The sequence below is a fragment of the Triturus cristatus genome, chromosome 3_1 (assembly GCF_964204655.1).
Source record: "Triturus cristatus chromosome 3_1, aTriCri1.1, whole genome shotgun sequence".
Classification (NCBI taxonomy): Eukaryota; Metazoa; Chordata; class Amphibia; order Caudata; family Salamandridae; genus Triturus; species Triturus cristatus.
The window spans coordinates 1,182,275,754-1,182,296,733 of NC_140583.1; the positions used below are offsets into that span (position 1 = coordinate 1,182,275,754).

Sequence of the window (20,980 nt, forward strand, 5' to 3'; positions counted from 1 at the left end):
CTTTCTAAAAATGGTATTTTGAAACACAGAATGTTAAAACCAACTTCACTAAAAGATGTATTTTATCATTCTGAGTTCAGGCATACTAAACTCGAATTTCTATCATGTTCCCTGGGTCACTTAGAATTATAAGATGTTATAATCAAACTGCCCATTCTGGCCTCTTGGGACAGTGAGAAGTTGGCCTTATATATATGGTGTCCACTAATTATAGTGGGCACTTTGCACCAGTTTAAACAACCCCTTATTGATGATAGGTTAAAGACAACCTTTATTGAAAGCTATCCTAGTGGTAGCTATGGAGAGCAGCCTTCTTGAAGGAATGTAAAGCAGCTTGTTTTACCAGTCTATAATCTCTTGAATGGCTATACCAACACCATCAGTCAAGCAACCAACAGAACAGTTTTCATCACAATCAAGCACTGCATCAATCTCCTGCCAGAACACCTATTTCCGTGCCACAGAGAAGTGCAATACCATCAACCTCTTCTTTAGTGAAAAAAAAGTCAGACGATCTGAACGTGAATCAACAAAACCAAGTCTGCTTCATCTTTTGCCCACCTCTTTCTATAGGATCCCGCTATGGTCAGCCTTCAAAGCCATTTCTCTCACAGATCTCACCGGGACAGATTTACAATCCCCTTGCGCTGCCAGTACGTCACTTTTTGTGATGCACTGGCAGCGCATTTCTCTGCCCCATATTTACAAGGACAGGAAAAGCCACCCTGCGTGGCTTTTCCTGTCCTTGTAAATACGGCCCCTTTACACGCAGCAATTTGTTCCCACGCAACACCTATGGAACCAGACACATTTCCAGATTTACGAGCAATCGTAAGCCTGGAAATGCCTCAGTATGCTACGCCACCCTAAGGGTGGCGTAGCGAGGCGCAACGAGGAGAAATGTTTTCAATTCTCCTCGTTTTTTTCCTCTTTCAATGCGTGCTGCATTCTACAGCACACATTGAAAGAGGAAAATGCCTGTAGTGGTTGTTTTCGTACAGGGAAGTACCCCTTCCTGCACTAAAACAATCTCCCCAAGACGTAGGCATCCTTGCACCATGGTGCAAGGGTGCCTGCGCCGGGGCATGGCAGCTGTTTGAGTGCCAGCGTAAGGGAGAGGACAATATGCAACATATCATTTTAAATATGTCCCATTCCTGTGCTCTGAGAGTGCTGCAGAGTGGGGCAGCTAAATGGCTTGCGGTGCCGCGCGATCTGCCCCATTATATCTTACCCTCATCCTTCATCAATACTCTCTCTGGGGATGCTCTCTCACCGGTATTGGCCATTGCCTCCCTCACTCGACACACCTCCCCTGTTGCTCTCAAGAGAGGCCAGTTTTCCCATTTCTAAGAAACCTACTCTAAAACCTTACAACTACCAGCCCATCATTAACCTAATATTCATCAGCAATATTATTAAAAAAGCAGTCTATGTTCAGCTCAAAGATAACATCATACCTAACCATCTCCTGCATGACTACAAGTTGACTTCCGATAATGTTGTGGCACAGGAACCTGTTACCCTATACATCATAAACAATGCCGTATTGACCACAGTTTAAGATGATCTCTGCCACCTGTTATTGCTGGACCTTTCAGCTGCCTTTGACACAGTCGATCGTCCTACCCTCATATGCACCCTGGAGCATCAAATGAGATTCACTGGCAATGTCCTTCGCTGTTTCTCTTCCTTTCTTTATGGTTGACAGTCCCAAAAGACCTCTGTCACCTGCAAAGTCCTGCACGGTTCCATACTTGTTCCTGTCATCTTCCAATTCTACATGGAGCCGCTTGGTGCTCTACTCACAGATAACAGCATCAAAATCCACCAATATGCTGATGATACATTACTCCACTTAAGTCTCCTCCCATTCTGACATCCAATGCCTCAAACACTGTCTGCACTCCATCCAGATCTGCTAATACCTGAAGCTCAATCTAACCAAGACAGACTTCTTGTTATTTGCCAAGTACAAAAAAGTATTAATAGTACAAAACTGGCTCATTTACCTGAACCGTTGCGTCTTCATTCTCTATTTCCCTGAATTCCAAGTCACATAGACTCACCTTGGACTTCAACTTTACCCTCAAGGAACACATTACCAAACATACAACCAGGAGGCAGTTCTTTCTTCTCAAGAAAGTCAGTCTCAGTACTTCTGTTCAAGCTCTTGCTATCTCAAATCAGGATGGTGGTAACACCATGGCCTGATAGACTCCTCCACAATGGCACGCCTTAAGTGCCTACATGCCGCATCACGTCTCATCCAGGGCCTGACTAAATATGATCACGTAATCCCCATCCATATGGAACTCCATTGGCTCCCCTTGCCAACCCACACCATTTTCTAAACCAGCTGCATCATTTACACAGCACCCTCCCGTATCGTGCTGACAAGCTATCCGTCTCTGGTGGTCCTCTTCACCTGCAGCCAGGACACCATCAGACTGTAGACTAAGAAGTGTAAAAATGAAAAAAATAAGACAGCAGGCCTTTTCCATCTATGCATCCAGGGTCTGGAACTCAGTCCTTGTATCCATCAAGATCACCCCAGCGTTGTTCCAATTTAGGAATGGCTTGCAGGCAGCCTCTTCAGAGAAGACTACAACATAGAGCGTTAACCATCTACAACCAGTCTGCCTCTCCTAATGTTGACGTTATGCTAGTCTTTAACCCCGTACAGTGCTCTGATACCCTTTGGCTAGATTTGCGCTATAAAAATACCATATATTTAAATGCATAAATAGAAATACAAACTAAAAGAATTCCATTATTTGGTCCTGCTGGTTGTTCTGTACAATCCTAAAATAGATTAAACTGCACGAAATTGACAAGGATTATCAGCCTATTCTTGAAGAAGGACAACAGCCAGACCTCTTCCTATAAGAAAACTCTCCTTGCCTTCTGACCACCATCCTGTCTCAAAAGACTTATCGTATGAATTAAAGTGTCTCCCAATGGTAAGCAAATACTCAAGATGTCAGATCTTGCTAGCATATGTAAATTTCAGATACGATCAACTTACTTCATACAAGGTTACTAATTGGAGGAGAGGTCCACATATGCTTTAGTTTAGACATTACTTTTTTCTCCTCTGTTAATTTGCAGTTTATAAACTGGCCCTCCTGATTCAAAAAACTATTAGTGGGAAAATGATCCAATTGTGATTTGCCTGTCTAACTTTGAATAACTTAAAGAAAATGTTCACTTGCAAGTCTGAGCCCCCCTCTGTTTCCTGGGCTGTCCAGCCCGTAAAATGCTGGCTATGGAGAGGTTGAAGAAAATTAGCTATCCCATTCCATTTTCTTCTTGTCCAGGACCATTGGACTCAATGACTGGCCTTACCCAGTAGTGGGGCAAGCAATCTAAACAGCAGCTCCCAGCTCAAGGACCAGAGTGAGTGATCTCTTCCCACTCCCACACCAGCTGGAACACCAAAGCAACTGTCAGCTGTTTTGATCTTCCGCCACCCACTGTGCCCGTGTTGGTCATGATTCTCCTCCCCTCTCTCAACACTGGTAATAAATAGTGTATTACTATTAAAACATCTGCATTGGTCTATACCTTGGATGTTAATTGCACAGAATTTCTAGGCGTAGTATTTAACAGTAGCCAAGCTCTAGGGATTAAATCTGTGCTGTTTAATAGGTTTTTCGGTGCCTGGGTCTAGTTGTCTTCATTTTGAAACTGGCAGCAGAATAGTATCTAAGAGACTTTAAGCAGTGATTTATTAAATTAGTTATGTCATGATAACAGCATAACATTAGACCTTTGCACTGCTGTGATAGGTGTGAGTGTGCATTTATTTTTGTATTATAAATTAGATAGGGTAACAAGGTGGACTTTTTGGAATCATATTATATTCCCTTTGAAATGTGTAAATGTATTAGTTCACTTGCTTCCATGTTTGAGCTCATGTATTTTCAATGGCCTGCCGTAAATGAGGTGTGCCTGCGTGCACACATATGTATTTGCCAAGTTAGTCACACAATAACATAGGATTCGCCTTGTAGTAAAATGGTGGCCAATTTTGAAATACTTCGTTTCTTGGTCTTGTTGCAGTGGACCTACGATATTTAGTAATCTTTAATTACTTTCATTTTAGTAATTTGGATTTGCTGCAAACCCATGTAGAAATAATTTTTGAGCTGTGAATTACCTAACTGTGGAATCTGCTTTGTTCTCAGGTGAAATTTAACAAAGCTTTGGCTGATCACTCTATGTCTGAAAAGCCACGCCTCATCGACGGTATTGTTCTTACCAAATTTGATACCATTGATGACAAGGTAATTCATTTGTTTGAAGCAGTATTGTTTTGACGTAAGTAGAGTGTAAGTAGTTTAAACTGTGTGTGAAGAGCTGGCACCCTTATACTTTGCTTTTAAGAAATCAAGTAACTGTGTGTGATTGATATAGAATAAACCCTTAGAGGTTCTCTGTCTGCCCTAAGTGGGGAGAACAAGAGGCCACGTTCTTAAATAGTACTGGAATTGTAGGACATCCACATGTTACTGGAGACAAATCGCAGATAAATTAAAAAGTTGTCATAGGAGTGAATATATAGATAACTATGCATCAATGCCTACTGGGAATTATGTCCAGCCCAAACGGTTGGAGAATGCAGTACAAGTTCTCATTGTTGGGATTGTTATTGGCAAAAAGGCTTGCAACAAATCCTTGCTTCCCCAATGAGCCCTTGCTGAGAAAGCATGGATAAGAAACTGTAGGAAAGTGGAGTATTATGTGGTGATGCTGGTTAGGCCTCACCATGTAATACTAGCACAATACCCCAAAGACGGTCCTTGGATTCACAATAATAAATCCTTAGCTCAGTCCTGGTAGTGTACCAAAGAGCAGTCCGGCTTTACTAGAGGAACATGTGTATTTCAGAGTGCCAACATGGGCGATAAGTAATTGCCCCAAATTGAAGGAAATCTGACACCATTTTATAAAAATAAAGCAGATTTTAAAAGAATTTAGACACTAAATGGAACACAACTGGATGCATATAACTGGAGTTATGGCCTTTAGAAGAAGTCATAAATCGATGCTATTCAATAATGTAAACTTTACCAGTGTGGTCAATGAGAAAAAGGTAATAGTGACAATCGGTCACTTGTAGGTTGAGTTACATAGAACCCACAGGTGGGTTTGCCCTCTGCGCCAAATAAGCCCTTGCCCCCCAGGGACGAAGGAGATGTGGTGTCATCAGGGTGCGGCCCGGCTGGGTTCCCCTCTATGACCCATAGCACCCCTGCCGCGTCGCAGAGTCCCGCGGGGCTCCCTGTGGCATTGAAGGTGGTTGCTGGTGCTCAAGGCCTAGCGTCAGGGTGCGGCCCGGCTGGGTCCCCCTCTACAAACCATAGCACCCCTGCCGCACCCCATAGTCCCGGTGGGGCTCCTTTGGCGTCGCAGGTGGTTGCTGGTGCTCAAAGCCTTGCTTAGAGCACACCTCGACCTTTCGGACAGGCGGCCGCCTACCCGGAGCCGAGGTCGGCGCTGTTCCGGCACCGCAAACTCGCCTCCCTGGCTCCAACTTGGCTTCTTACTTGGGAGTCGGAGCCTGTTGTGGTTGAGGTCGAGTTGGCAGGGGTGCGGCGCTGGAGGCTTGCCTCCCTGGCTACGGCGCCATCCCCTTCGGAAACGGAGCTTGTCGTGGTGGACGTGGAATAGGCGCCGGATGGAGCAGACTCTGCGCCGGATGGAGCCGAGTCGGCACCAGACAAGGCAGGGTTGGCGCAGACCGAAGTCCTTTTGGCGCCGCATCGGTGCCAGGTTGTTGACTCTTCTCCGGAAGCTTCTGGGGAGAGTTTGACGTTGCCTTCACATCTGGCTACGCCGGATCTATCCTTGCCTGTGCCCCCCTTATAATTTGTGGACCCGGCAGGATCCCCACCTCCTCAGGAGCCCCATCAGGACCCCCATTCATCACTGGGGCTTCCTTCCCTTGGGCATTGGTCGCACCCACAGTGTATTGGAAGACTAAGTTTACAGCCCTCACCTACTGATGAGTTGTTGTCCCCTCAGAGGGCTACCGAGGCCGGTGCGGCGTTTCTTCGAGTAGTCTCCTTAGCCACTCATGTTCTAAACATGCAGCCCCCTTCGGTCCCCTTGCCTGTGGACCCACTGCTTGATGTCCTTCACCATGGGTCGGGGAATGTGGAGCCGCTTCTGCCCTTTGAAGCTTCTCTTTGACGCCCTTTTGGGCACCTGGGCTCGGCCAGCTTCCGGTTTTCCGGTGGCTCTTTCTGTCTTGCACTGCCACCGGCCTGCTCCACATGACCCAGTTTGGTTATTTGTTCACCCGGACGTGCAGGGGTTTGTTTTGCAAACTGCATTTCCTTCCTTGCCTCAGTTAATGCTTCCTCCCTACAGGAAGTACAAATGGCTTGAGACGTGGGGTCGTAACATCTTCGCCTCCACTAGTGCTGTCCTTCGTTCACTAAATACAGTGTGTGTCTTGGCTCGGGCTACCTCTGCATTGTGGGACTCTGCACAGTCCCTTTTTTCGGCCGCCTCTGAAGGCGCTCGTGTTGACCTCCTTCACCTTCTCTGGGATGGCCATGACCTTGCTGAATTCACGATCCGCTCGGCCTTAGACTGTGCCGATTCCTTAGGCCGAGCTATGGCTGGTTCGGTTGCCTTGCGGCGCCATGCTTGGTTGCGGGATAGTGTCTTCCCGGACAATATTCGGGAGCGAATTGTTGAACTACCCTTTGATGGGGTTCTATTGTTTGATGCCCGCGACGAATCGGCTGTTCAGCGACTCCCTGCGGACTTTCGCCCTCCCCCTTAGGTCTTCTTCTCGCATGTTCTGGGGTGGTTACCCTTTCATTTAGCATCCTTTCGATGCATTATGCGTTTTGAGCTGGCAGTAAGCCTACTGTGGCAGTGTTCCACAGGTTGTGTTTGGCCTTCTGACTGTGGTTTGCCCTCAGAGGTGTTCCCCGTTGTTTGGGGTGTCCATACTCCACGTGGTGTACTTGTATGCTATTATATAGTTCTGCTTTTTGTCATGTGGGACTACAGATCCTTTGGTCTCTATGCGTCCCCTGGTGCTCTTATCTTGCCGATGTACGGTGTTCCATGTTGTGACTTGCCGCTATCTTCTATACGTCATGGATCGTCTTGCTTATATGCCTCATTCTCCTACTTCGGAGGTTTTCATGGTGTTTTTCACGCTTAAGATGCGGTGCCACCTGCCATTCATGCACTAGGTGTGCTCCTATAACGTCCATGTTGCATGGTCATGGCTCGTTTACCCTTCTTTGATATATATGTATATATCTACAGGTTGCCATGGGTACTTTTCTTCCTGCATCTCTACCTCTCTTCGTTGCCGCGAGGTCTGGTCCTATGTCCCCATGGGTCAGGGAGCTTTTCAGGGATGCACTTGGGATTGCCCTTGGTCTACGCGGCAGGGTGTCTTTCAGTACGCTTAGGTGCACTTCATTGCCTTTCCTCCATCTTCAGCAATAGGGTCTCTTTTGCATCCCACTGCCTGGGGTGGTTCCTCTGCTTTACACTGCTCCCTTCTTGGTGTTCAGATACTGCACGATATCTCTCTTTCTGGACGAGGGTTAATTTTTACTCCCAGTCGGAGGATATGGTCTAGAATTCTGAGATTCTTTCTTACATTTATACGCCTATTGGTACTCTGGTGCCTCTGCCTTCGAATGTGCCCCTTTCATTAGGTATCACCCTATACTATGTCGGCTGTGCCTGTGGGACAGCTCTTCTGATGTCAGTCGTCCTAGGGTCTGCACCCTGCATATCTGTATTTCCTGAGTTAGTTCTCACCTTAGTCTTCAAGCTGCCTGGTTGGGCAGTCCTATGCTTATTTTAGCTACGCCACCTTGTTGTCGGCTCTGTGCATGTTACAGTTGAGTCCCGCATCAGCGTGCATCAGATTGTACTGTTCGCCCCTGTCCGCCCTTTGGTGCCTGGGTGTGCACTTGGCGTGTTTCTTGTTCCCGCCTGTCCTTCTAGGACATTGCTCAGTTCCTACCTCTTGCCCTTTGGTTCCTGGCTGTAGCTTCACCGGCCTTCCTTCTGGTAGGCTCTGATTGCATCTCTTCATATTGTACCCAACCTTTGGTTGGTGTCCACATAGTATGCCATTAAGCTGAGAGTGGGCCTTCTTCCTCCTACGGGGATGGTGTAGCACCATTATGACATTTTGTTTGGGGCGCCTTGCCTCCCGTTATCATTTGCTCTTCAGAGCTAATTGGGTTGCTGTCTGGCTGTTCCACCACAACCTTCCCCATTGTCCGTCACTCTGTTGCCGGCTCAGTGCTTGGGCACTTTCTGTTGTTCTGTCGCAGACCCACCTCCCCCTGGAGGTATGGCTGTGGTATCTATTCTAAGTTAAGGAATCTGCGGCTAGATGTACGAGTTACTTACCTTTGGTAACGATGTATCTGGTAGAGACGTCTAGCCGCAGATTCCTTAACTCCCACCCATCCTCCCCCTTCTGCGAGAACCTTGCCAGGTGGACTTCTCTTGCCTACTTTCTGTTGCCATTGGTTTTCTTTCAAGGGTGCTCACATAGTTGCGTCCCTTTCGGAATTACCATATGCGGCTGACTCCCTCCAAGGGTTTTTTCCAGTAGATGGTGCCTTTTCATTCACTATCATCAGGAGATGCTTCTTCTTCTCCTGCTGTATTTCCTCCCGTCCGCCTTCTCCATTAACTAGAGGCTCTTGTCTCCTATATAGTCGTATCCTTTGACGATCTCTTCAGCTCTGTTTCACACTTCCATTGTTATAAGGGAAGATACCTTCTTGAAGTACATTGCTGTTCTTTCTGTGCTCCGTCCTTGTTAGACGGCACAGTTCATCCTTGTTGGACGGCGCAGTTCTACATGGTAATAACAGTCATAGTTCTACATGGTAATAAGTCTATTTTTGGGTCTGTTGAGATCATCTTCCCTTGTTGCTTGCACTTTGGTAAGGGTCTACGCTTCGCTATGCGGGGTTCTTTCTCTCAGCGTAGTTCCGCTTTTGCTTTTTCAATTATATGTAGACAGTGTCTGATAGTGTCTATTATGATGGTGTTTTGCACCATCCGCCTTATTTATTTTGCGGATTTTTGATCCTTCGCACACTGTTCCCATACTGTCACAGTTTTTGTTGGTGGCTCCGCGTTGTGCCGCAGAAAAGTTTCTCCAAAGAAAGCTGATGTCAGCGCGCCGGGAGGGACTTGTATGACCTTGCTGACGTCACGTACGTGGGCGACGTCAGGGCTGGGTTGTATGGTGCCATCCCCCGGCACGCAGAGGTGCTACTGCAAAGAATTTTCCGGATCCAGTCTGACGCCTGGGGATATTCTAAGTTAAGGAATCTGCGGCTAGACAACGTCTCTACCAGATACATTGTTATCGAAGGTACGTAACTCGTACTTCGGTAATTGACATGCCCTAAATACCTGCGAGTATTGAGGCTCTCTGATCTATCTAACACCTGTGGCTCTAGGGCAGTATCATAGGTTTGTGTAGAATTGTTACGAATAAAGTAATAGATTTAATAGAATGCTGGGAGAGGAAGTGGGCGGGTGGGGGGTGTTTTTGTTTTAATTATTTGTCTTTCTTACAACACTGATTCTTGCTGAATAGCTAAAACTCTTGTATGTTCTACGAAGCCCTCCACCAAATCTTTGGACCGTGGAGTTGTGGAAATGAGCCTTTTTAGAGGCCCACCGTTGCAGAGGTTCACCCTTATCTGTCCACTGGTTCTTAAACCAACAAAGAAGAGATTGGCACGGAAGCTGTAATATCAAAAAAATAGATTTATTAACCTCTCATGAGTGGGACTACATCTATACAACACCCTTGGGCACTGTATGAGGTAGTCCATAGAATACAGAGGCCATGGGCCTTATATACCCAGTTTAGAGCTGAGTAACCATGGAGACTCAAATGGGAGGTATAGGCATACATAAGAATAGTTATTGACTAACATGGGCATACAGAAATTGCTTGGTCACCACAGTGGGAGGGGAGATATTACTGCTTATGTCAGTTGAAATAGCCTGACAGTACACTCTAAGACAGGTGCATTCTAGCAGCTACAGGCCATTCTGAGCATACGCAGTACTCTGGCTCAGTACTGAAGGAGTTAACTATAGTTGATGACTCAAGCAGAATAGAAAAGCAGGTAATAGTGAAGACGGAAGAAGCACATGGCTAACTAAAATGGATGCCACAAGCAAAATGCCTTCAGCTTATGCTCACAGGAATTTCTGCGATTTCCACCGATGGCCCTTTTAGCATTAGCTGAAGACATTCGCTATGAATTAATGGAAACATGGAAGTTATCCTGCACATCTATCCTCATAAATTCATCAATATCCTGATCCATTGCTAGGTGGACATTTACTTTCGGCAAATTACGTTTAACTGGCGAAATATAAGTAGAAATACATAGGGAACAGAGCATTGGGTCACATTAAATACAAAGGCAGCAGGGAAAAAAGGATTGCACAAATATATATAGGGCTGATAATAGCTTTCAGCCCCAGATGGAAAACGGTGTCCAAAACCAACCAGTCCAAGTCCATGTCTCTGAGTTCTGAAAACAATTTTTGTTTTGGGGGACCAGGAGGACCAAACGGGGCCATGAGAATTAGGACTAGGAGCCGCAAAGGGCTGCCCCTCCTCAAAAATGGGACGACCTAAGGGGTACATTGCTAACAAAAAAAGTTCTTGGGGAATTGAAGCCGCTGTACAACCAGCCAGAGGGGAAGTCTTCTCCCTGTGTCCGGCTGAGCCTCACAGGCAGGCTCTTATCGTTCATCATATGTTCACTTCTCCCACGGTGGAGCTGCACAACTTGCAACTCAGGAAAAACAATCATGGCCCGGGCTGGGGGAAAAGTTTCTTCTTTCAGGATAGGGCAATCACCTTCCGGGGTGAATACCCTCAACGATCCTGTCCAGTGTCTCAGGCAGTGCACCAGTATTCTCCACTCTATTCTAACAGGCACCAGAGGCACAGCACCTGTACCCTGAACTCAAGTCCTTCCCTAACTCCTGCATTGCTCTGCTGGCGCACTGTTCTTTCATCGGGCCGCAGATTGTACCTAGTATGCCCAGGCACCTCTTGATCAACAAACAAAGGTGCAGGCTAGCTTTCAGTTGGGGACCGTAACTCAGAAGCCTGATGCACAGATCCGAAGGAACCCTTGTTTCAGAGGGGGTCAGCTCAAGCAAAGCCTCCTTGCCGTCCTTATCGGTCTGTGGCTCTCTCAGCTGGGCATCAAAAAAACTGGAACAAAGAGAATGATCAGTGCTCCATTCTGATTTGTGAACCCGTCTTTTGCCCAAGAGTCTTCCACTTTCACCGCTGTTATAGTTGCCAGCAACGCCTGTGCTGGTTCCCTTCACCTTGGCTTCAAGCTGGACTGGCGCTGACTTCCCAAGCTGGATCTGATGTCCGGTCCCCTCTGACAATGGTTGTAAGGCAGCAGATATCTGTTGGTGAATAGAACGGAGATCTTTAGACAAGGCATACAAATAATCAATCAAAAGAAGATATTCAATCTCAAAAAAGTGCCTAGGTCTCGGGACGCCCCACACATTAACTGGGCATCCGTAGACTACTTCATATGGTGATAATCCGGTCCTAAAGTGCACCGTCACCCTTATGGACCTATTAGAGAATATAAAACAAACTTTTAGTGAACTGGCAAGGGTAAACTTAATTTTTCTCTCCCAATCCCAAGCAGCCGGGAAAGTCTGTATTCATTTACTAAACATACTTTTTTTTCAGTTCCGGGCAGGACCACGTCATGTGATCGAAATTGGCATCTAATGTCTGACACCTAGCACAGGGCAGGTCATCACTCTTATATATTACATTCAATTGATATGGTGTAGGGTATGTTCTATGCACAATATTAAATTGTGTGAGCTTAAATGCTGCATTCCTTGACACCTTTTTCGGACTCCTCAGGACCTTTTTCCATTCTTTCTCCAATAGCTGCCTGTCCAGAAAGCCCTCCCATTTCTCTTGTATACGGGGCAGATCATTCCGTGACATCTGTTATCGCCAGATAGTCATTTCACCAGATGACCTGCAGACCCTAGTGTCACCAGTGCCTGGAGGGTCCCATGGATGGGAGGTTCTCCCATTCCATTACCCCATAGTTCAGCCATCGCCCCCCCTTATTTTATGATAATTTAGAAACTGTCCTGTTGGTAGATCATGGTACTCTAGAAAATCATCAAGTGTAAGCAGCTCATTAGCTCTGTAACAATCTCCAACAGTCAAAACCCCTGCCGCCTCCCAGCCCCGTAGCTGGTCCTGAGTGAGGGGAGGGCCCATTCCCCTCTGTTGAATTCCTGTGAGGGGTACGTCTGGAGCATATGGCAGCACATCTGAAGCTCTCTTGGTGCATCTGTCCCAACATGCTACCGCCACCCCGAGAAGTGTACCCATGTCTTTAATCTTTTGGCCGGGGATAAGCATTCTTGCAAGCAGGGTTCCCCAGGATGTCAGCGCTGGCAGCGTCAACGTCTCCAGCCCCCTTCCATCCTGCCATTTAGCCAGCCACTGGAGCTGTGAGGCCAAATAGGCCTCAAAATCTGGGGCTCCCAGCACTCTTTCCTCCAGGGGCATTCGTAGCGTTTGCAAATAGACCCTATTACGCCGACCATCCCAAATTACAACCCTCAACAGCGAATCCAGGGTCTTGAACCAACTCCTCAAGATCACCACTGGGTTAACAAAAAAATACAAAAGTCTCGGTAAAACCACCATCTTAGAAAGCGCCACTCTCGCCATCACTGGTAGTTTGAGGTTGTGCCAAAATGCTACATTCGCTCGCAGGGATCCCAGGGTTCCCCATGTTCTCTTCCAACAAGTCCGTTTGCCGATGATATACTTGTATTCCCAGGTATTTAAAGGAGCCCGGGGTCCACTCTAAGTCTACTGGGATGTCTAGCGGCCTGCTAAGATCGGGCTTCAATGGGAATGTACATTTTCTTGATATTTACACGCAGTCCTGACAGCCCCGCATACTCCTTCAGTATGTGCATCACTATCGGGATCCCGTGAGAGCCACTACGTAAGTAGATCAAGATTTCGTCAGCATATAGTGAGACTATGTGCTCATTCCCGTCCAATTCCAATGTTCCCGCTCTCTTGCCTAAGACGCTGTGCTAGTGGGTCCATCACCAATTCAAAGAGCAGTGGTGACAAAGGGCACCCCTGCCTTGTTTCCCTGTAGATAGGGTATTGGGTAGATACTGTGCCTCCCGTTTCACTTTAGCCCGGGAGCACGCATTTAACAGGCAGACCACTTTCAGCCACTCATCTCCCAGCGCCATCCGCTCCATGACTGCTAGTAAGAAGTCCCACCGCAGGGAGTCGAAAGCCTTTTCTAGGTCTATTGCCATCACTACTGCATCAGTAAACGTCTCTAAATCTTGATGATTCATCACATGATATAGCCTCCGTAAATTATTAGATGTTGAGCATGTGGGGATAAATCCGTTTTGGCCCGTGTGGACCAGTCTCTGCATATGTGGCAGGAGCAAGCCCGCGAGCACCTTGCTAATAATGTTAAAATCAAGGTTCAGCATTGACAGTGGCATAAAATCTGTTGTGCTCGCCACTTCCTTCTTGGTTTTTGGCAAAGGGATCACGAGTGCCTCCCTAGCCGATGGTGGAAGATTATCTTCCTTAAACGCTACTGCGTACATCTGCACTAGTCTCGGGGCCAAACTATCTATAAAGGTAATCTAGAATTCAGCCAGGCGGTTGCTCTGGGCACTCTAAAAGGCTATCTGGTAGCCATTTCTGCTTTTCTTCGGCTACCAGATCAGCCCGCTTTGTTCAAGTCCCCTATTGTAAATAGGTTCTTTAAGTGCATCGCAGGGTGAGTGAGCTCCAGGCTCTCTTCTAAGCCTCCTTTCATCTCTGTCCATCCGGACAAAGTAACTCTTTGGATGAGACCCTCTTTCCTGCCTAAAGTTGTCACACCTTTTCACATCGGACAGACTATCACTCTGATCACCTTTTTTTCCACCTCCGCACCCTTCCAAAGAGGAGAAGAGACTCCACCGTCTGGACCCAAAACAGGTGCTGTCCTTCTATCTTGACCGCACTAAAGATTTCTGGGTGAACGATCAACTCTTCGTTGGCTATGTGGGTGCAAGGAAAGGTCGGGCTGTGCAAAAGGGTACTATCTATCTTTGTATAAATATTTGTTATGCTTTAGCTAAAAAGGAACCTCCAGTGGGGCTGCGAGCTCATTCCACTAGAGCTATTGCAGAAACTACTGCTTTGTCACATGGAGTCCCACTTATTGATGTCTGCCAGGCGGCTACAGGGGTACTATGCACACGTTCACAAGACGTTATTGCCTGGATAGTAAAGTCCGGAGGGATGGCAACGTTGCCTGTTCTGTCCTCCAGGACTTTCTGGTGTGAACTTGGTCCGCAGACCCTCCTCTGGGGTTGGTATTGCTTGGGTATCTATTCTAAGGTAAGAAATCTATATCTAATAGTCTCTTTCAGATGAACAAGTTACTTAGCTTCGGTAACGATGTATCTGTAAGAGGCATATATTAGTTATAAATTCCTTACTGCCCTACCCATACTCCCCGCTCTGCGAACTGACCTCTAGGGTTAGTGACACCCTTGCAGGGCCCTGGGGTGGTGCACCAGTGGTCAGTGTCTTTCATGGCTCTGTGCTTCTGGCGTGGAAAGTCGTGTTAGAACTGACATCAGCGTGCAGGGGTGGGGTCTAAAGAGGCACCACAACGTCATCCTGGCGACCGCGACACTGAGAAAGGATGCAGAGTAAACCGACGCCACCTAGCGATGTGCAGGGGTACAGCTAAGGAAAAAAAAATTATACGGATCCAGTCTGACACCTGAGGGTAAATCTAAGGTAAGGAATCTATAATATATGTTTCTTACAGATACATTGTTACCGAAGGTAAGTAACTTGTTCATCAGCTACTGCCTATCGGGTTGGTAGCTTTGAGCTTTGGCTCTTACGGCCAGCTTTATGGGTCTGAGAACATTGCTATTTTGTTAGTATCTCTGCACCTTTTGGCACAGAGGCACTTTATGTATCGATTATACGATTCCGCAGGTATTTGTGAATTAAGTTGTTGTTTGTAATATAAGTTACTAGTGTCGTGACAAGGTCTGCGCTATGTGGAGGAAGGTGTTTTTCACCCCCCCCAAAAAGAAACCAGGAAGCATAATGAAAACAGTCCGATGATTGTATCTGATTTGGCTATAGTCCACTTCAAGAGAAACAAGTCGCAGGAAGTGCTGTTGGTACCAATGCTTTCACACCTAACAGCAGACCTGTAGTTTCCCTGCACAAATGATCCGCTTGACAATTGACATCCCCATACCTGGGTCCCGCGCTCATCCTGCAACAGGCTTTATTTTCAAACACTTTGCAGCGTTTTGCAATGTGACATTTCAACATTTATGACTTGAGGTTTTAGCAAGTTCTAGAGGTCTTGCTAGTGCCTTAAGCTTTGGCTTTTCATCAATGTTCCTTTTGGGGCACTTTTCAGGACAGTACTACCCTTCACTGTTTATCCTGACGGTGAATACATATAAAATGCAGATCCAGAGAGAACGTGTTTGAGTGCAGGAAGCAAAGCCACTCCATCTTGTAGCAGGTCCTGGATGTGATCAGGTTCAAAAAGTGTTTTCACCTACATCAGCTCGTCGGCTCTGTTTGAAATCTATTACTGAACCATTTGATCTGATGTTATTTTCACAGGGCAAGCAGGACCCTGATTTATTGATTTCTATGGTACTATATGTAGTATTAATGTTGTATTTAATTCCGAATATTGTACATACCAGTATTACCATGCTTAACTACCCATGCCCTGTAAGCCTATACATCTTTCGCTGTTGCAGTAGACACTAGCCAGGGCATGCCTTGAAGGCTGTAGTAGTACCATAAATGGATCTGTTCCTTCTTTCTACACTTCCCCTTTTCCCGTAATTTTCCCTTTTATTCCCAGGACATAGTATGGGTTGGTGGGAAGATAAGCGGACCCTGAAATTATAACTCCTCAGGAAGGTTAATTAACCACCAAAGCTTCAGCCAGCTAGATATTTTGCGTGCAAAGGTCTTTTATCCTTAAAGGTGTCTTTCATAGCTTTGTTTTATCACAAAACCTGGTCTAACACCTCATTGTATGTCTTATGGGTCGTTTAATTATAATTATTTTAGGCCTAGGGAAAATACTTGTCCAACATTGGACCTTTCTAAATTTACCTTAAAATCACATGGAAGGACTACATAACACAACTGATGATCTGACACTCTATTCTCTATCCCCTTTACTCTGTATCCATTCTGCTAGTGGGGCCCCAATCACAGCTCCACACTTCCTTATATTCCAACCTTTACACTCATATAATCTTCTCTCTAGATTGATAAGAGCCTTGCCCTCTATTCATGAATAGTTGAGCGTTCAGTACTCAGCCATGCTGCCGCTACCTACGGGCCACTGCAGTGTCTAAAAAGATTAAATAAATGTGCCCTTTTGTGTGCCTAAGACAATCCTCTGTTCCAAACAGCATCAGCTCGGGTGAGATCCTGACCTGTGCTCAAAAAATTGTAGTGATAAAAGCCCCAACTCCTTTGATGAATACTTTTAATCCTAGAAATGTACAAAACATGTGTCTTGTATCTGCTTAACCTCTTGTGTGCCCATGACGAGATGGTCTCGTCATGGAGCACAGTCGCGCTGTGCCCATGACGAGACTATCTCGTCATGAAACCCACCCGCGTGGGAAACGCCCGGCACAGGAGGGGGAAAAGGCGTGGCAACGAAGAGGTTAGGCCTCTCCACATCGAGGGCAACTAGCATCTGGTATACTGCTCCACCTAAATAGTTTGGCGGGATGGAATAGAGAATAAACAAGGACCTAAAATATTGGCTCCTGAGCCCTGCTGATAGTAACGTCTCTGCTCCCATCGCCAATGCCTTCTGCAGGCTTAGCCCCTAAACACCAAACCTTGTCTCACACTGTCACTTGAACCTCCAAGTTGTCTCACATGATGTCGACCAGTAGCTGAAAAATGTGCCCAATTCTGACACCCCCATTATAAGTGTCACTAATTGGGATTTTGCAATCAGAAAGTTGGCTATTGGTTATCTTTCCTATAATGTCTCTTATCTGTAGATATTTTTAAAAACTGTCCTTGGTCAGGCCATACGTTTCTTGTGATTCACTGAATGAGTGCAATTGTAACTGATCTAATAGATCTCCCAGTCTAACAATTCCCCTCCGTTTCCGCCTTTTACAAAGATGATAGTGAAATCTGATAGGTAAAATAGGTGTCCTCCATAGCGGAGTGTACTTGTTGTATTTTGTCACTCCGATTTTTTCCTTCACCTGCCTCCGCGCTATGCCCCTTTCATAGTCTTAAATCTTACCTTTATGTAATAGCTGTTTTCAATATTTCTCAGAAAGCATCCATTAGCCTCCAAACCCAGTGTTATCTCCTATATAGATGGGGACCCTATGAAGGTTAATGTTTCATCTTGCCTTGCTTTAATTAAAATCCCCATCTGCTGCAACATGTACTAGACCACCAATACAATCTAAAACTGGGAACAGCCCATCTACCCCTATTTCTAGGAAGCACCATATATCTAGCAGCTCTCCTTGCCCTTTTGTGCTGCCACAGAAAACTAGAGCAAGTACCCTCAAGCTTGGAGAGCCATTGTTTCTCTCGTAGGGGATTTCCATGTGTAGTCATAAGCGTAGAATATTCCTGCCCGCCTGTGGGGAACCCCAGAGCACTTTATCCAATGTGTTTTCTTAAGTGCTGAAGTTCGCTTTTTTTTCAAAAGGCCTTGAATAGTCACTTAAAGTCAATAAGCAGCCTAACAGGCTACTGTGGCCACAATTTGTCATCTTGATGTAATAAAAGGGAGATAGTCCACAGAAACATGAAGAAATGCATGTTAATTTTGAAGAATAACAGGAAAAATCTTTCACAAACCCCTTTGGTAATGCGAGAGATGTATGAAGTGCAGAGCAGTGTAGCCCGTAGGCTGCCATTATAAAGTAGAAAAAAGGAGACTGTACCATTAAGAATCCTGGGACATCCAGTATCCCATCATGATATCTTTCTATCACCACTTTTCCTCCCAGACCTGCTGAAATTAAAACATTATCCTGTCCCACAAACTTCTTATGCAGGAAAGAAAAAAGTGAGCCCTGGGTCAGGTGCTTTCAATCTATCCCAGATATTGATCAGACCATGATCTCCCATCAACCATCGGACTGCGCTATATACCAATGGCTTCCTACTGTTTTTACTGCATTTGCTGCTACGACTTCACCATGACCTCTATATGAAGATTAAGAGCGCCACACAGAACAATGGGCATTGGCCCTGTTGATAGCTCCAGATCTAAGTTATCCGTAACAACCTCCTCGTCTAAATTAGATCCATACACTGAGCAATTGGTAAAGCTCCCCCCGCCACCACCAATCTAATATCACCCTTCTGCCTAGTTTATCTGTAGATCTCCGTTTGACCAAACACCTATTCCTTCTGGCTAAGGTTGACCCTTGTGGTGTTCAACTGAGAAGACTATAACCCAGGGTTCCAGGAGAGTTCTCCTCTCCTATGCAACATGTGTTTCTTGCAAACATATGATATCTGGTCTCATAGCTCTGAGGCCTAACGCTACCTTTTCCCTTTGGACTTTACCATTTAATCCACAGACATTAACTGAACAAACCCGCAATCTGTTATTTTGCTTTCTGTTATCAAGTTATTATAAATATCATCATTGCTTCCTTACAAGTTCTGGCCTTCCTATATCTTGGGGAATTCTGTTCCTATGCCTACCCAATAGTTCCTCTTTAGCCGAACCGAATCCATAACTGTACATCTTCTCATCTGCCTACTGTACCTTATTTTGAAGCTCCATTTTCTTTCCTTAGCTCACCCTTCCTTTCTCGTTACCCGATCCCCCTCCCGCCGCCCCTGCTATCCACCCAAGTGAATCGGTTAGACCAGTCATAGGTCTGTTGATGGCTGTGTGCCCTCCACCCATACCTAGAGCCTAAAGTTAATTATTCATTCTCTCAATTCATTGCTCCCATTTACATATCCCTTGCAGCCACAAACACAAAAAAATTTTATAAACAGGAGTGAGCGGTTACAAAACATAATACATTTGCTAGACCACTCCTATCACTTGCCCTGATTAATGTTACCAAGCCTCCGTCTTGACCCTGTTTAAACCTTATATAGATAACAACTCTAGATTTTAACTCATATTATCTAAACATTCTTTAGCTTTTAATCTCTGAGCTAAAGTCATGTCTAATTACCTTAAGTCTGGCTGGATTCATCAAAAAGGCTTGTACCCTTTTGTCCTGGAAAGGTTTATTCATCTGCATCAATCTCCGGTGTCTTTCAACAGTGACATGGTAAAATTGGGTCTCACAAAAAATGTACATCATTCGTCAGAGCGCTTAGAATCTGGGCGGACACTCTCAAATACTGCCAGCCTAAGAAAAAAGTTCCAGAAGAAGACCAAATTAGCCCTGGGTTTCCCTGAGCCCTGAGTCAATTGTTTTTGAACAAACAAGAATCTATTGACTATCTCCTGCTCCCAGTTCCAGCCTTCCAGCTCAGAGAAAGTTCTCTTGAATAGCTGGACTGTATACTTCCTTGTATCGTTCCCAATCCAGTCAGCTCACTGAAAGTTCTCCTTTTAACTTTGTGTTTTGTCAACTTCATAGGTACGAGCTGAGCTCCGATCTTACGGGTCACCCCAAATTGAACTCCTTTTGTGGGAGTGGCTACTGTCCTCTTTAAACAGGCTGTATGGGGATGACAATGGTGGCAACATGATTTCTAGTAAAAAAGACAGGTTTTTTTTGCGTGTAACTCAGTGGATGAACTGCCTATTGACTACCCCTGTAAACTGTCTACTATTCTGTTCTTCATGAAATGAAACACTTGGAGTATCTCAAACATTTGGGCATTCCCGGAGAGTTATAAACCGGATATAAATTGGAACAATAGGTACTTCCCAGGGTTTTACTGACTTTAAAAGAGAGCTTGAATGTAAGTTTTTTAAATTACTAACGGGAGAGCAGTTTGTGCTAAGTTTTAATTACATTGCCTCCTTAACATAGCTCTGAATCGTGGATTCACGTTTTTTCCCCTAGGGTGATATATTAGAATTTAGAATGTTTTAAAAAGGGAAGCTCAATATTAGTACTGAAAATGAGGAAGAGAGAGGTCGCCTTTCCGAGTGATAGTCTCAACTTTTCCATGCAATGTTAACCTCTACGTAACCCTAGACAAAACTTCTCATTTTATCCTGAAGTTTACATAAGTGCTCATTACTTAGTCATGAGGAATTGATTAAAAAAGAAAGGTGTATTTTGGTCAGATGAACATCTTCACCAAGTTAACTCGCCCGCACATCGATACAGGGAGGTCATGCCAAACAATTAGTAGTCTATCAACATGTTTTCAGATCATTTGTTTATTTTTAGAACAAGCTTTGCCTAAGTCCTATTATACCACAATCTTCTGAAATCTGATCTCAAAGCATACTTGTGCTGTTTCATAGTTTAGGTTTCAAACCATGATCTCAGACTTTTGGTCATTAACCAGGTAGCCTGGGTCTGAAGTATACATTTCTAAGTCATCTTCAAAAGGCATTGTCTTTTATCTAGCATTTCTACATTGAAAAAGTATGACTTCTGCATCTGGTCTCAGATATTGTGCCAAAGGGTCAATGAATAGAGCTAACACCAAGGCAAGAGGGCATCCTGTTCTAGTTCCTCATTCAGCAGTAAACCTATGTGTTAAATTATCATTTATACATTTTTTGCCGTAGGAGCCCAATGGAGGGCATTTGCCACCTAGCAGAAAGTGCTGGCCAAATTTAAACCTTTGAAGAATTTGCCACAGATAAATCCAGTTAACTATATCTAATGATTTCCC

At 45.3% G+C, this 20,980-nt stretch overlaps 1 protein-coding gene across 2 annotated transcripts in view; it reads left to right on the forward strand.

Moving 5' to 3' along the window:
- SRPRA (SRP receptor subunit alpha) overlaps positions 1 to 20,980 on the forward strand; it is a 1,746,362-nt gene that overhangs the window by 1,535,228 nt on the left and 190,154 nt on the right. For both annotated transcript variants that reach the window (XM_085646110.1, XM_085646111.1), the window contains one exon: positions 4,191 to 4,289. In XM_085646110.1, coding sequence (XP_085502236.1) covers positions 4,191 to 4,289 — 99 coding nt within the window. The remainder of the gene's footprint in view (positions 1 to 4,190; positions 4,290 to 20,980) is intronic.